The following is a 16,785-nucleotide window of genomic DNA, read 5'->3' on the forward strand; positions in this document are numbered from 1 at the left end:
CTCTGGCTTAAATAATATTATTATAAAAATTATTATTATTTAATGACTTATGACATCATGAAACTAAAACAACATGACATGCATGGCTTTTCAGTTTGATATGGAATATTATTATAGATGATATGGAATATTATTACAATAGAATAGAATTAAAGTATTGAAATTAGGTTTCACTGCTCTTAATGTCAGCATGAAACAGAAGTCGCAACAGTCTTTTCTTTGCTATTATGACGTATGTCAGAGTGAAACGGCTTCTTGAACAAGAGAAAATGTAGGGAGGGACTTGATTTGTCCATGGGGATTTGATTGGATAGTTGTGGTTTGCTATTGGTCGATCTCATATGAGTGACAGGTTGTCCCGCCCTTGTGCCAGAATACACCTCATCATAGAAGAGATGTCGCTGCAAGAGGGAGGGGAAGTTATTTTGATTAAAGATTACATTAAAAATGTGCATGGTTAACGGTGCAGTGTGTAAATGTAGCGGCATCTAATGTGAGATTGCAAACTGCAACCAACGGCGCTCACCCCTCCCTTTCGAAGCAAAATAGAGAAGCTATGGTGGCCGTCTGGCCGACACAAGACAAAGGGTGCGTTCCAAACGGGATATATCGCCCTCCGAAGGGCACTTCGAAGTGAAAATAATCATGGCTGCCATATTGAAGGGTCGTTCCAAATCGAAGTGCTCAAAACTGGCCACTTCAAAGGGCCCCCATGATCCTTTGAACAGGGAAGTTGTTTGACGTCACAGAATAGGTACAGGAGGTTAGGAGTTCGATTTTACCTATTAATGAAATAGCATTTTTCTATAGCTACTACTGCAATATTTATACAAGTTAGATTTAGTACATTATTATGGTCAAAATGACATTGTACTTCAACAAAAATACTTTAGAGCTACCTTTATCAGTCCATTCAAATGTTTCACGTACATAGACACAATATACATTATATTTAAAGTAAAAGACTGGCAGTAGCTTATAATGTTAAATTAATGCTTATTAAATCAAAGAGTAAACCAGGGGAAAAAAAGATGAAGGCGCCTCCTTGATTGTCTCGTTAAGATGAAGCTGAAGTGCGTTCCAAAAAATGACCCCTACACCCTTCATCCCTTCGAAGCTCTCACTCCGGAGGGAAACCCTTTGAAGGGATTAGGGCATAGGGATGAGCCCTTCCGAATGGAACACAGGGAAAGATGCCATTGTCTGAGACAGCAGAGAGTACGTTAGCCAGTCAAGCAATGAGGTTTCTTCTTTCTTCTAACATAGAACAGTCTCTGCTTCTAATAAACCAGACAAATACTACTACTTCTTTGTGCATATTCAATGTAGTAATGATGCAAGCTGCCTCTAAAAACACAAGCGATTTAGAAGAAGAACAACATTGTGACTAAATGCGCTCTGTAGAGCAGTATGTCCATTTAGGGCTACTGTAGAAACATTCCAGCGCATAATGGATACTTAACATGTAAGAGGACCCGCTGTATATAGACAGAAATGGCTCATTCTAAGGTAATAAAAACATAACGATTCATTATGTACGGTCTTTATACACCACTGAAAACATAGTTCTGTATATTATATTGCATTTCTGTCAATAGATCCTCCCAAATTTTACATTAATAATTTATTATAAATACTGCAATAAAAAACAAAAAACAAGAATTGTCGATTTTGATTTCATGGTGACTTTTACATAGATCGAATTTGGTGTTATGAGATTGCCTTATAAACAAATAATCTCTGAGTTTGAATCTCAGTGTTGTCATCTTGTAATTACGGTAATTTGGGAAACACATGAATGCAGCAAAACTCTTTAAAAAGCGTTTAGAGTCAGAGCTACATATGTGTGTCTCATTGTTTCATTGTCTTGACTAAGCAATTGACTGTAGCTCTAATGTAACTTCTGAAGCTTTTGGTTTCTTCGCTTTATGCTCTGTTTGTTATAGAAATAGCCTGCTTGTGTGACTCCTCTCATCCGTGCGCCGATTACGGTAGATTAAAAGGGCCCTTTAGCATGAGTTCATGCCATCACTTTGTCCCACGCTGACTGCTACTGAACATCTTCCCCCTCCCAGCTTAAGTCCATTTAGGCGGATCTCAGCCTTGTGTTAATGACCATGTCTCTGCCAAGGATGAGCTCTGTAATATCTGCTTGTGTACTGAGTGTACAGACGGTCTAGCTTTTCATTACATACATAAATACCCCTGTGCTGTTACAGTAACAATTTAGGGATTTTGAAAGCAGGGTTTGAGTGAAAGGCATATCAGTCATTTTCATGGCCGTCCACCTAGTGAGAGGTAAAGAAGTCTGGCTATCTAGATGGGTTGTAACTGCGCGTTACGTGCAGACAAATTGTTGCAGACAATTGTCAATAGTTGGGTTTATTCATGTATTTTTGATGCTCTAGCGGTTAATAAACAACTTCATTTGTCTTGTGGAAGAACATATGTACTTCCGTGGTATGGAAAAAAATAGTCAATTGACCCTTCGCAGGGAGTTTGATTGACAAGCAATCTAACCAATCAGAACGCCGAATCCGCCATTTTGTCCGACAAAGCAGTCAGGAGTTAGAAGATTACCTCGGTGGACTTAAACTTGAAAAATGGTGTGTATTGACGTCTTTCTGCGTTTGAAACAACATTCCTTCTGATGTTCATTCATGTTTATTTGATGCTATAAATGAACTAGTAGGAAGAGATGATCTGTTTACTAGCCTCTTGAGCTGAGGCGCTACAGCGATCCGTCACGACACATTAAAGAGCCACAAAATGTTTGAATTTCTTAAAAAACTACACAGTTTGAAAGCTGGGACTTTGTTTAATATCATAAGTAACCTGCTTTGTCTTGTCTGTCGACGTGTTGTCAGTATCCTCTTTGCTCCGCGATGTTCACTGCATGTGGCGTGACAGCGTCATGGCTTGTCGGACAAAGCAACAGTAACTAAGGGGGGGGCGGGTCTTTGCGAAGGGTCAAATGGGCCCATCAACTGTTTGGGTTACCAATATTCTTCAAAAAAACATCTTTTGTGTTCAGCAGAATAAAGAAACTTTAGGAACAACTTTAGAGTGAGTAAATGATGACAGAATTTTAATTTTTGGGTGAACTGTGCCTTTAAGTACAGCATATGATATAGTCATTCCATCTAAATATAGGTTAAACTCTGTTTTCCGCTACTTTTGCAACCAGAGTGTCAAACTGCCCTCCACCTGTCAACACCACTGACTGAGGCTTGGAAAATTCACTCCTTCACTTCGTCCAGATGCACACACTCATTCTGTCTCTCGGTCACATGTCTGCACTCAGACTCTATTACGTAAGCACACTTTTTATGCTAACACAGAATATTTAAACCCACTGTTTGTGCTTAAAAAAGACGCTAAAGTTGCAGAGGAAAAATTTCAGATTCATTGTCTGAAGTCTGCTTGGTGCGTCTCGTTCTACAGCTGCCTGAGTGGCCTGTTCATTTGAAAAAGCTGCAAGTTCAAAGCCAGGTTCTGGATTACTACCATATGTCTGCAAAGCCAGACTCCAAGAGTAAGTCTGCCCCAGCCGTACCCTCTAATTTCTTATCCCAAAATTGGACATTTGAATGGCTGTGCAACATCGTCTCTCCCCTGTGACTCTTGCACAGTACATTCTCACAGTAATTCTTCTTTGCAGGACAACTGAAGCAACCTTTTTGCAACAAGACTTTTCCAACCTGTTCCTTTGACATTGAGAAAATGCAACATTTGCAATGATGTCATGCTGACATGCATCCACCTCCTGTAGAGTGGATATCTTATCAGGAGCCACTGCTGGCTGGCGTCCGTCCATGGAAACAGCCGACATTGTTTTAGTCACATGGCATTCGTAATGCATAAATCTCTCCGAAAAGGAGGACCAGGGCTCTAATCAATGCAGAAATGTCTGGCTTTTATTGTTTGTGCAAATCATAGACAAAGTTCACTGTCTGTGTAGGAGGGGTTTGCAAGGGATCTTTGTTTCTCAAAGACTGGAAGGTATTGGCCTAGTCTTTCAATCCCAGCATGCACTTCACCCCAGTATGAATACAACATTTGTCTGGTAGTGTGGGTCGAACACCCTCTGACAACCAGTCCTCTTTGCCCAAACTGCTTGCACAGACTTTGACACCAATGTGCCTGTTCCTTGGAGACTTAGAAATACTGATTGTTCAGTGAAGAAACTGAAGAACATCTGAGATGAAGCTGAAGAAGAAGCATCGTCAACTTCTCAAAAGAAGCGAGACATTCTCGTCAGGACATCAAGCAGCTTTGGAAGGCTTTAATTTGATTTTTCTTGCCAAGGTATAGGGGAATTTTAGGTGTTCCCGTCTTGGCGTACTGCAAGATTCCAATGCGGGATCTACAATGTGAGAAGTGAGGAATCCGTCATACGTTCTCAATTGAGATTTATTGTCATGAGTTACATTGGGGTGCTGTGAAATGGGTGCCAGGATTTGCTCTGGTTTGGAATGTAGGTCCGGTTTTGGCATGCCTAGTTGCACACTTTTATGGGTTGGAACTCGTGAAACGGGATCAAAGAAAGGTTTAATTGTTAGGGAAGATGAGGTAACTGCAGGTGCTTGCTTTATGGCGAATTGTTTGAGATTGACTATATCCAGTTAAGGGCACATCAGAGGTGGATGTCAAGATGACTTGTTAGATGTCGAGTGTTTATTTATTGTACGAGTTGGTATTGTTTCCTTTTAAAGTAGCCTTTAGTTAAGATCAGTTAGCGTGGTGCTCATTTTTGCAGTTAACATTTACAAGCCTCGTCCTTCACAATGTTCCTTTACTGGAGGAAACGGGGAGCTTATGAGCTCGAGACACTCCCATCATCTTTGACAGAGCTAGGGGCGGAACGGTACTCTTGGTCGTCCCCTCTGGATGTCATCCATGATGTTAATGGTAAGGCTGGATCCACTTACCCAAAATACCCTCACTCTTCAATCATTAACCATGAGCTGTCGTCTTTAGTACACTTCCATCTCAGATGGTGCTTGCTTAAACTTTTGTATTTTAATGTTGTTGCATCTGTAGTTCATGTATGTATGTGTCAGATACATGTATTTGGCCACACTGCATCATTTCCTGCTGTTTTGTGTCGCTACATTAAAGGATTACTTCACTTTAGAAATAACATTTCCTGATAATTTACTCACCCCCATGTCATCCAAGATGTTTGTCTTTCTTTCTTCAATCGAAAAGAAATTAAGGTTTTTGAGGAAAACGTTCCAGGATTTTTCTCCTTATAGTGGACTTCAACAGAGTTGAAGGTCCAAATTGCAGCTTCAGCAGGCTCTACATGATCCCAGCCGAAGAATAAGGGACTTTTAGAAAACGGCCAATCGTTTCGCTAGATAAGACCCTTATTCCTCGCCTGGGATCAGAGAGAGCCCTTTGAAGCTGCACTGAAACTGCAATTTGGACCTTCAACCCGTTGGTAACTGTTGAAGTCCACTATATGGAGAACAATCATGGAATGTTTTCCTCAAAAACCTTTATGTCTTTCTTTCTTCAGTCAAAAAGAAATTAACATCTTGGGTGACATGGGGGTGAGTAAATTATCAGGAAATGATCTGATTTTTTTAAGCTGTTTTTCATCATAAGACCTATCCACACTTCTTGTTTACTTTGAATGCTTGCTGGCTTTTTGTTATCATAGTCAGTCATTACTGCCACCTCCATATTTTTCAGTACTCTTGCCCTTATCTTTATGCTAATAATGATAGTATATGATGATACTGGACACGCTGTTTTTCATTAGGCCATTATTAATTTCTCAGTGCTTTATTTGTTTGTCTCAACTTATGCAACCCAAATTTCTTCCGGAACATTTGGGACACTCATCTGGAGATGGAAAGCTTCAACACTGAGTCTCTTCTTTGATCTCTTCCATTCATAAGACCTGTAATTAAGGCCAATCCATTACTGAGAGCCGCTCTCTGGCTACTGCGGCCTACAGAAGAGGAGCGTACTGCATTTCGAAGTGCATACTTATCTTCTCAAATGCCATAATTAGTCTGGGGGATTATAATGGTGGGTCATGGCTTACTTTGGTGTTTGAGTTAGTAATAGTGATGGGAAAATGTCACAAACTCATGCAGTCATCTTATGAGGCACATTGCTGTAAGATTAGCTCTGCCGGTGCCTTTAGAATGTTCATATTACTGTATGTACTCTGGATTCAAGTGTGTGGCCTCTTAAGTCCTCTCTGTATGTTACGTAAAAAGAAGCAGGATGGCTGGAGGCATGGGAGTCTGTGTGATCAGAGACTTGCTGTCCGTTTTCTGTCAGCGACATGAATGAAAATGATTAAAATGTGCATATTGCATTTTTAGATTTTCAAGCAAACATAATTTTTGAAACTTTATACAGAAAATGATTATCGTCTCAATGTTTCTAATGGGATTTGACTGGATATTGTCTAATTAAAAAATAGGCATACACAAACGTAGAGCTTTGAAAGTTTTTGGTTGACAATGCAATACAATTACATATTTTACATTTGGTTCTCAGCTAAAAGAGATAAATCGCGGTCAGATTTTTACAAAATTACTTTGATATTTCTGTCTCAAAGAATTTTAACTTCTAATTCTTGTAATTGTGATGTTCTCAATCTGAGACTTATATATTTCAAAATTATATTTTATATTTGTGACCTTTTATATTTCACAACATAACATTTGCAACTATATCACTCATAATTGTGCCGCTTTTTCACACAATATGACAAGAGTGATATAAAGAAAATCTCTCACAATGTGACTCTTATTTTAAACTTTTTTTTTTTTGTAGGCTTTATTTCATAATTGTTTTATTGATTGATTCATTTGTATTCTATAAATGGGCTTTCACATTAACATCTGATAACTAAAAATCAAGATACCAAAAGGAAAGTTTATTAAAAACCACAATCTAAAAGGATATTAAGATATCTTTAATACTTCTTGAGTTACAGGCATGCAAACTTGATGCAAAAAAGAAGTGCTTTTTTCAATTTTTGAACTGTCACTGTTGGCATATAATGAAACAAAGATTGCTAAATTCAACAGATTTTACTAATAGACCTAATAATCTTTGTGTAAAAATGAAATAATGATGCTGCCATTTTTCTAAAGTTATTTTTACACCCCTGTAAATGTGGCTCCAAATCTCAGGTGAAAATGGTAATTCTACAAAATAGTGGATTCCTCAGTAAATATACATCTGTGACAATTAGTATTTTGGCTTTCATCACGATTTATCTTGGTCTTTCTACAGAAAAAATGTAAAAAAAATAAATAAAACATTTGAGCCGCAAACCTCTGGTTGATTTGACACAGAATGACCCCAATTGCAGTTTTGGCTGCAATTAGGGTTTTAATGGTAGTTTTTTAATGTTTGTGTGTGTGTGCATCTCCCATGTTCCTTTCCTTTAGAAATGGAAAATATGCTTTTTGTCGTTGTGTACTTGTAAGCACTTTGTGCAGGATACAGATGAATTTATATTAGCCAAAAGTCAGTTAAATGTGTAATCAATGGGATCCTGTTCACCATGTTTGTTCATGTCATTGAGTTTTAAACCTTTTTACTTTCCCATGTGGGGATGCAGCGGTTGACTGCATCTCTGACAGTCAAGTGAAACACCTCGTACCTTGGCAGGCTTCTGCCGTCTGCCATCTGTCTTCCAGTAGACGCCTCGCGTTACATAACTCACACCAGCGTCTCCGGCTGACGGGGAGGTTTAGCCTTCAGAGCGAAGCACGAGAACAAGGCAAGACATCAGACAGTTCCAGCAGTGTGCCAGTCGTCTCAGTGGTACAGAACAGAGGGATCAATTCACAACTGATCTGAGGCATTCCTCAAATTCCTCGTAAAAGCCCGTACAAAAGCGATGCGTAAACATGCTCTTAGAAACCTCCACTCTGCCTATACATGGTAAACATGGTACAGTTGAGGATCCTTACTGTGTGGTCTTCTTTGAGGAAGAGTGTGATAAGGCTTCAGGGTTGTACGCCTTTGTTTTACGGATGACTTGTATGATTATTAGAGGTGCATGCTAAGACAATCACTATTTCTGATGCTCATACTTTGAGTTGGGGGCCTAGTATGTCATGGTCCAAATAAGTAAACTTTGGCTCGGCCTGAATGATGCCTCCATTGATGTAGCATATTGTTACACGCTGTTGTGAAATTGACCGTTCGCAAAGACCTGCCCGCTTTAGTTACTGTTGCTATGTCCGACAAGCCATGCTGATCTCTTGCCATACATCATGTTCTCACGCAGTGAGACTGCTTTGTTGGACAAAATGGCATATTCTGTGTTTTGATTGGTTAGATTGCCTGTCAATCAAACTCCTGGCAAAGGGTCAATTGCCTACATTTTTATTTATTTTGATTATTAATTGTATATTTACATATTTTATATACTATTGTAAAATTATTAAGTCTCCTTTTTTAATTTTTAGTTTTGTAATTATTTTATATAATGTGCAATATTAATAAATTATTATTATTATTATTATATAAACTCAATTAATATTCTAAGTAAAGGTTTCAACTTTTTTAATTTTTATAATAACTTTTTCTATTTTATTTTATTAAACATTTGTTTTTATTACTTGCATTTTATTTTATTTATAATCTATATATTCTAGTTATTATTAATTTTATATTTTACATACTTATTACACCGTTGTAAAATTATCAAAATTTTCCTATATAAAAAGTTTTGTTTCTATTTTTGTTATATTTTTATTTAAAACATTATTATCTATATAAAATCAAATACCATTTTAAGTCTCTCAAGAAATTGTTTCAGCTTTAATCCTTTTTTATTTTTATACTTTTATACTATACTTATCATTTCTTTTTATATAGTGACTTTTTATTTTATTAAAACATTAAAAAGCATTTTTTCCTCTGTTGAAGTTGGCAACCCAAAAGGTAAACAACACTCACATTTTATTCACTTAGGCTTTAGAAAATTGGCCACAGTGAGTTTTTTTTTTTTTTTTTATTATTTAGAGCGTGACTGAATAAGTTGCCAAACGCACATGCTGTCTCACTGTGTGTGTTGACAGTGCATGTGCCGCTAGCTTGCTTTTATTATTTGTTTGATTTGGGCCTAATCAGCAGTGCTGAGGTCAGACATTCCGATCCATGTTAAACAGAGAGGAAGAGAAAAGGAGCAAAAGAGAGAGTGTGGAGGAACAGGAGGAAGTTAAGAGGTAATTAAATAGATAGACTGCTGAATCAGACTCTTACCACTTATTAATAGCATCCTGCGCTAAGCTAAACAAACATACTGGTTGTCCTTAAGGTCTTTATTCATTATAAATGTCAAATATCATCAGATTATTATCAAGTCTCTTAAGTAATATTTCTGTTTCATCTGATCTTATTGTACATTTTAGTGTTTGAAAACCATAAGTATGAGGAATAGTGATGCTTCCCTGAAAATCTTTAAACTGGTAAGCTAGAGCAGGCAGCTGGTGCTGTGGTCAGACACTATTGTGTCCCATAATTTTAGGTTTCATCACAAGTTTCTGATTCATGACACTCTTGATTCAGTCTAAAGCAGTGGTTCCCAAACTTTCAGAGTGGCATTTAACGTCCTTCTGCATACTGCCTCTTTTCCACTTAGACTGCAGTCACACCTTTTCCATTAAGGGACGATATTTGTCCCCTTAAACTGATTTTTCAAGTTCCTTTTTTTTTTATTTTTACCTTTTTATAAAGGCAATGTTTTTATAACCTTATTAAATGCATGTGACGTGTTTTATGTCAAATTCTTAAAATCCCTTTAATTAAATTAATATAATAAAGCAATAAATTAAACTAAATCAATCATTTCACAAGCTGCATCTATATATGTATTTACACAGTTTAATCCTGCCCAGAGGTGGCATGAATGCAATAACAATGGCATATAATAATGTTATGAGATCATGAGGTCGATTTTAACAAGTTAACTTAATAAGTTATGGGAAAAAATAATGTGCTAATTAAAGCACCCCATTCGTCTTACAATCCATAAAGTTGATTGATTACGAACATGAAGCAGGGCAACAACACACTGCATGATATAGGCTATAGAATGCAGTTATATGCCCCTAAAATTCAAGATATCTGGGCAAAAATGCCCCTGGATGAGTTTTTGTCTCATATTTATAGCGTTTTTTTTTTTATATATATATAGTTAAGTGATATCACGAGTAACAAGCGCAATATCACACAAGTGCAAATGTGATAGTTTTTTTTACAACAGTTCAATATATAAGAAGTTAATATATTGTTACATTTTAGACACAATATTGTCTGCTTTTGCTCAATTTTCCCAACAAAAATATTACCTAAAAATCCATAGCAGAACGAGCAACACACAGCTGTGTTTATTTTCTGAATGAATCCTCGTTTTTTTGATTGAATCAATCGGGTGAACCAATGATTCAATGGCCCATTCATAAAATGAGCCATTTACTTAATTCCTGAATGAATCAGCCATTTTAATGAATTGAATGAATGAATGACTAAATAACTTACTAATTTAGACATTTATCACCACCTACTGGCAGTTTTAGTTTCTTATTCAGAGTATAATTGCATTAATTTAATTTAGATTAGATTAATTAATCACCACATTGTGTAATAATTGATTAAACATTTTAATCTTGACAGTCCTAGAAATAATGTATTAAATAAAATAGAGAAATATGAAATGATTTTAATAGGGCTGCAACTAACGATTATTTCAATAATTGATTAATCTGTCGATTATTTAAAAAAAACATTAATTTCCAACCTTTTATTCAAAAACAGAAATGACAGTGCAAATTCACAGTGCAAAAAAATCCTCAGAACGTGCAAAAACAGGTTGCTCTTTTAACATCCCTGAGCTGTTAAAGTAATAAAAAACAACTGGACTAACACAAAAAACATACACATGTATGCTTTACATCTGCCAAATATATATAATTATAAATATATAAATTGCACAAAAAGATGTATAATTTTGTTTAGCTTAAGATGACCAAGTGCTATAAAAAACTTTAAAATGAAATTTAAAAAGTACAACAAACAAATATATTTGTCAACAATAACCGATATGGGATAAAGCACAGAATAAATAAATGACAACAGATCAGTGTTAATTTTGACAGCAAATTTTGATTTAGTTTTAGTCATGGTCTTTTGGATTTTCACGTTCGCAATCGAAATGTATGCCACTGATAAGCATTGTAAATGCAGTATTACTGTACACATACCAATTAAACGCGCAGGTCTCCTCTCGTGCGTCCTCCTCACTGGACGAGGCAATATCACTTTTGTTTCGCCTTCAGATATCTATTTTATAGATGCCATCAATGCTTTTATCTTTCTATATGTAATTACCAAAATCAAAGCAGTCCATAAACCTTAAATCCTCACGAAAACTTCGGTCAAGCCAGCTCGCGCGTCAACCTGAGAGATCAGCCTCCTTACCTTGTCAAGTGGTCAAATTCTCGGTTTCTGAATGGACAGTTTGGCTTGACAGTCGGGCATGATTTATATACCATCGACCTGTCCTAAAACGTTAGCACGCTTTGATCGATTGTTTGGAGATCGCGTGTTTCTCTGTTCGAAGCGCATTTCCTGTTCTTTACATTCGCGACAAAACAGTTGATTATTTATGAACGAAAGCGTGAAAAAACGTGAAAATGGTCTAATTTGAAACAAAATATCCAAAGCTAAAAGATGATATAGTGTGACTGATTGAAGCAGCCCATATCAAAAGCGTGGGGGTCGATTTCTGTCTTTTCAAATCTGCGGGGGTCCTGACAACGGCACGCCTGTTCAGAACAATGTCACGGGTCTCTCCGATGGTCTTTCCTCTACCTCCGCTCCGCTCCGCTCCGCTCTGCTATTTATTTATTTATTTATTTATTTATTTATTTATTTATTTATTTATTTTTGCTCCGCTCTGCTATTTATTTTTTTATTTTTGCTCCGCTCTGCTTCTCGCTAAACCACGCGTTTTTATACTCAAACATCTCCGCGTCTCATTGACAGGCGTAATAGTCGCGCGACACAACGAATCGATAATGAAATTCGTTGCCAACTCTTTTAATAATCGAATTTTATCGATTTTATCGATTCGTTGTTGCAGCCCTAGATTTTAAAAATGAGGTGATACTTTTAAATATTAAACTAAAGCCGCCAGTAGGTGGCAGCAAGTTACTGTCTTAAAGGAGTAGTTCACCCAAAAATGAAAATTATCCCATGATTTACTCACCCTCAAGCCATCCTAAGTGTATATGACTATCTTCTTTCAGACGAACACAATCTGAGATATTTAAAAATATCCTTGGTCCTCCCAAGGTTTATAATGGTTGTGAATGGTAGGCCAAATTCTGAAGACAGAAAAAATGCATCCAAATGAATAATAAAAGCCTTTTGACGTGTGTTTTTGTAAGAAAAATATCCATATTTTAAACAACTAGCTTCCAGCGAAAGACCGCACGCAGAATGCACAAGTCGACTTGCGCCAAAGTAAGTAAGTGAGTAACCCTCTGACGCGACGTATGACACAGGATGTAGAAAAGCTTAGACACCTCTCACGATTCAAACAAAGACGGCTGGGCAACAAAGTTCCTCTTCTCTTATATCGAAATCCTCTGACATTTCTCTTTAAAATATTTCTCATTTTAAACTTCTAATTCATGACCGGTGTTTTGTTTTGCTCTCTCCTCTGCACCTCCACAGGCGTCCTTGCGTCACCGTGTCAGGTCAAAGGTTGCTCTTCCGCCCAAATTGACGTCGAAGTATGTGTACGGTCGTCTGCCGGAAGCTCGTTATTTGAATGAAGTTTTAAATATGGATATTTTTCTTTCAAAAACACATCCCTTCACTTCAAAAGGCCTTTATTAATCCTACTGAGTTGTATGGATTCTTTTTTTTTTTTTTTTGTGGATGGATGCATTTTTTTCTGCCTTCAGAATTTGGCCTACCATTCACAACCATTATAAACCTTGGAGGACTAAGGATATTTTTAAATGTCTCGGATTGTGTTCGTCTGAAAGAAGAAGATAGGATGGCTTGAGGGTGAGTAAATCATGGGGTTATTTTCATTTTTGGGTATTTACGAATGAGTCATTGAATCATGGACTCTCTTGATTCATTCAATGAAACCCCACTATGTGTTGCATGGAGACACAATGATAGATTACAGGAAAAAAAATTCATTCTTGCTTTTATAATTGGTTATCTATGCACAGTCCGTATTTGTTCTGCATGCTAGTATGCTAAAACCCCACTTTTACAAAGGTACATTGTCGAGAACGGCAGTAATGTAGCGTGATTTGCTAAGGCAGCAGACTTTGCACGCTGCTTGTGTGGATGCAGTCAGATGAGGTAATTTGACTGGATGTTATGTATTTGACATTTTACAGCACTACTATTTTCTTGTTTTTACACTAGAAGTGAAATTTTGGCTGTTAAAAATACATGCTCGGTTTTAATGTTATTTTAAGGTGGGGTAGAATTAAATGAACTTAAAAACTCAGCATTTTGTTCACGTACCCCATTGGTCACCTCACGCACCCCCAGGGGTACGTTTGGAAACCACTGGTCTAAAGCATCGAATACTGAGACATATTACTGGAGAAAGCACACATTTAAAGCAAAATCTCCAGATGGAAAAGATGTTCATAATTTTTCCTGAGAATATTGAATCTGTAAGCGGAGAGGAGAACGGAAAGTTTTTTTTGGGTCGACTTCTACAGAGGATTGCTTACAAATGTGGCTGTTAACTGTCTTGAAATTCCCATATCCATACAGACTCATATTTTACAGCATATGAAATAATTAGCACTCATAAAATGAATGTTTCTAGCCTGGTCAGTTGTTTTAGTTTTGCGCTGTGCTAATAACAAACACCTGTTAATCCAGTCAAGAATGAAGCGAAAGTGATATTAAACCATGTGTTTGTTGTCTCTTCTTTTTTTAACTTCCTTTTTGTTGTGTTCTTCTTTCATGTCCTGTTTATATCCTGTTACATTTCCTTTGTCAATCTCAGACTTTATCCCTTTATTGCACTAAATATCCTCTTAGTATTTATGACCTTTTATGTTTTATTTTGTTTATTAATTTTAGTTTAGTTTTGTTGTGTTTTCCTTTTTGAAAAAACACCATGACACCCTAGCAACCACTCAAATCATCTTAGCAAACTTACAGCATCAATCCAAAATACCCTAGCAAGTAAACACTGCAAATACATTAGCAACCGCTTAGCAAAACCCTGGCAATGTGATAGTGACCCTTGCACATAATTTTTCTTTAAAAAATAAAAATATATCTCAAACAAACTTTAAGTTCTCTGACTTATTTTCATCTTCAGGGCAGTTCAACGAACAAAAGAACACCCCACAACACCCTAGCAACCTTATTGAATAATTCCAAAATACCCTAGCAACCATGTAGCAACTCCGTAAACACTGCAAATATAGTAGTGACTGCTTAGAAACACCCTAGCAATGTGCTGGCGACACTTAACCTGTTGTTTTTCTTCAGAAAATGTACAAGTCAGTTCTGTAAGGTGTATCTGTGTGTGTTGTAGATGAGAAGCCCGCTCAGGAAGAGGAGTGCGTGGTATGTCAGCATCCAGACTGCACCGAGCGCCGTCACGCTTCAAAGGTAAGGGAAGCACCCAGTCCCTTCTGAAGACTGCCAGTAGGCCCTCACTGTAGGACACACGAGATCCAGGGGGCAGAGACGGGTTAGGGATTAGGTATGTGTAAAGTGGGAGGATCTAGATCCAACCCCGCCCCCTGGATCTCTGTGTTCTGCAGTGAGGACCATCTCAAGACTGCTGGGAGATCTGGTCTTCTCTGTGGAGGGCCGGTATAACTTAGTGGTTTAAAGGATCAAAGAGAGGCCTGCTGGGATATGAGGTCGCCTCTCTGGCCATCAGACTGTGAAATGAATTCCCCCTCATAAACTGATGGTCTCTGAAACAGGAGATCGAACAGAGGAGAGCAGGGAACACAACTCTCAGGAAGTCTTTGCTTTGCTAACTTTCTGTTTGCTTTGAGAATCATAGTTGGGAATGAGGTAGATGGCACGTTATTCAGCAGGTTTGGGTGAACTTCTGTGTTTATTCATTTTATTTGTTAGACACTCTTTGATTAAACTTTCAGCTACTGTAGCTAAAAGAGTGTGGTACTCAGCTCCATTTTGCGAATGTTTTGATAGACAGACTTTCTCTCAAAGGTTTGCGGTTGGGAAGATTTTTTTGTTGTTTTTGAAAAACGCCTCACCAAGGCTGCATTTATTTGATCTAAAATACAGTAAAAACTGAAATGTTGTGAAATATTATTACAACTTTGCATAACAGAATTTTCAGCATGATTATTACAGTGTTTTCAGTGTCACATGATCCTTCAGAAATCATTCTAATATACTAATTTGCCGCTTAAGAAACATTTCTTCTTATTATTATTATCAATGTTGAAAACAGTTTTCAGGATTTTTTGATGAATATGAAGATCAAAAGAACAGCATTAATTATAAAAAAGTGCATTGCTGAATAAAATCTAAAGAAAATTGTAAAAAAAAAAAAAAAAAAAAAGATACTTTTAAAGGTGCCATAGCACGTCTTTTCAAAAGATGTAATATAAGTCTATTTTTTTTTTTTTAAATTTTGGGGCATCCTTAACTATGCACCGATTCAGGCTGCGGCCCCTTTAAATCTCTCGCTCCCTGCCTTCCCAAGCTCTCGACTATAAGTGCAGTTATACAGTGCATAAACAAAGTTCACGCAGCCAATATAACCCTCAAATGGATCTTTACAAGATGTTCGTCATGCATGCTGCATGCATGCATCGATTCCTGTGAGTATGGTATTTATTTGGATGTTTACATTTGATTCTGAATGAGTTTGATAGTGCTCTGTGGCTAACGGCTAATGCTACACTGTTGTAGAGATTTATAAAGAATGAAGTTGTGTTTATGAATTATACAGACTGCAAGTGTTTAAAAATGAAAATAGTGACGGCTCTCGTCTCCGTGAACACAGTAAGAAACGATAGTAACTTTAACCACATTTAACAGTACATCAGCAACATGCTAACGAAACATTTAGAAAGACAATTTACAAATATCACTAAAAATATAATGTAATCATGGATCATGTCAGTTATTATTGCTCCATCTTTCGCTATTGTTCTTGCTTGCTTACCTAGTCTGATGATTCAGCTGTGCACATCCAGACGTTAATACTGGCTGCCCTTGTCTAATGCCTTGATCCCAGCTGGTACGTAACAGTCGGTGTTATGTTGAGATTCGCCTGTTTTCCAGAGGTCTTTTAAACAAATGAGATTTATATAAGGAGGAAACAATGGAGTTTGAAACTCAACGTATGTCTTTTCCACGTACTGAACTCTTGTTATTCAATTATGCCAAGATAAATTCAATGTTTGATTCTAGGGCACCTTTAAGGTGGTGTTTACACGACACCATTTTCAACTAAAAACGTGAAACTTTTTATGCATTTTGGCCATTCATTTACATAACCGTTGCGTTTTGGGGGCCTGAAAATGCAATACTTTTAAAAACGTAATTCAAAGTGCAAGTTTTTGAAAGCGAGTTATCGTCTCCATGTAAACTACAAAAATGTGAATTTGTGAAAACGGTGACGCCATGCGCATGCGTATTACGTGTTGTGTGGTGTTTCTTTACAAAGTGACATCGCCAACTACTGGCCTGGCAGCAGAATACAGTGTTTTTAGTCATTTTCACGTATCTGTGTGAACAGGTAGGCAG

The 16,785-nt window shown here is 37.1% G+C and overlaps 1 protein-coding gene across 1 annotated transcript in view; it reads left to right on the top strand.

Moving 5' to 3' along the window:
- Positions 1-16,785, top strand: part of plekhg5b (pleckstrin homology domain containing, family G (with RhoGef domain) member 5b) — an 84,458-nt gene that overhangs the window by 5,121 nt on the left and 62,552 nt on the right. Inside the window, exon 3 of the mRNA XM_067370977.1 lies at positions 14,582-14,658. Within this exon, the coding sequence (XP_067227078.1) occupies positions 14,582-14,658 (77 nt within the window). The remainder of the gene's footprint in view (positions 1-14,581; positions 14,659-16,785) is intronic.

Source organism: Chanodichthys erythropterus, chromosome 20 (assembly GCF_024489055.1).
Source record: "Chanodichthys erythropterus isolate Z2021 chromosome 20, ASM2448905v1, whole genome shotgun sequence".
In the NCBI taxonomy this organism is placed as follows: Eukaryota; Metazoa; Chordata; class Actinopteri; order Cypriniformes; family Xenocyprididae; genus Chanodichthys; species Chanodichthys erythropterus.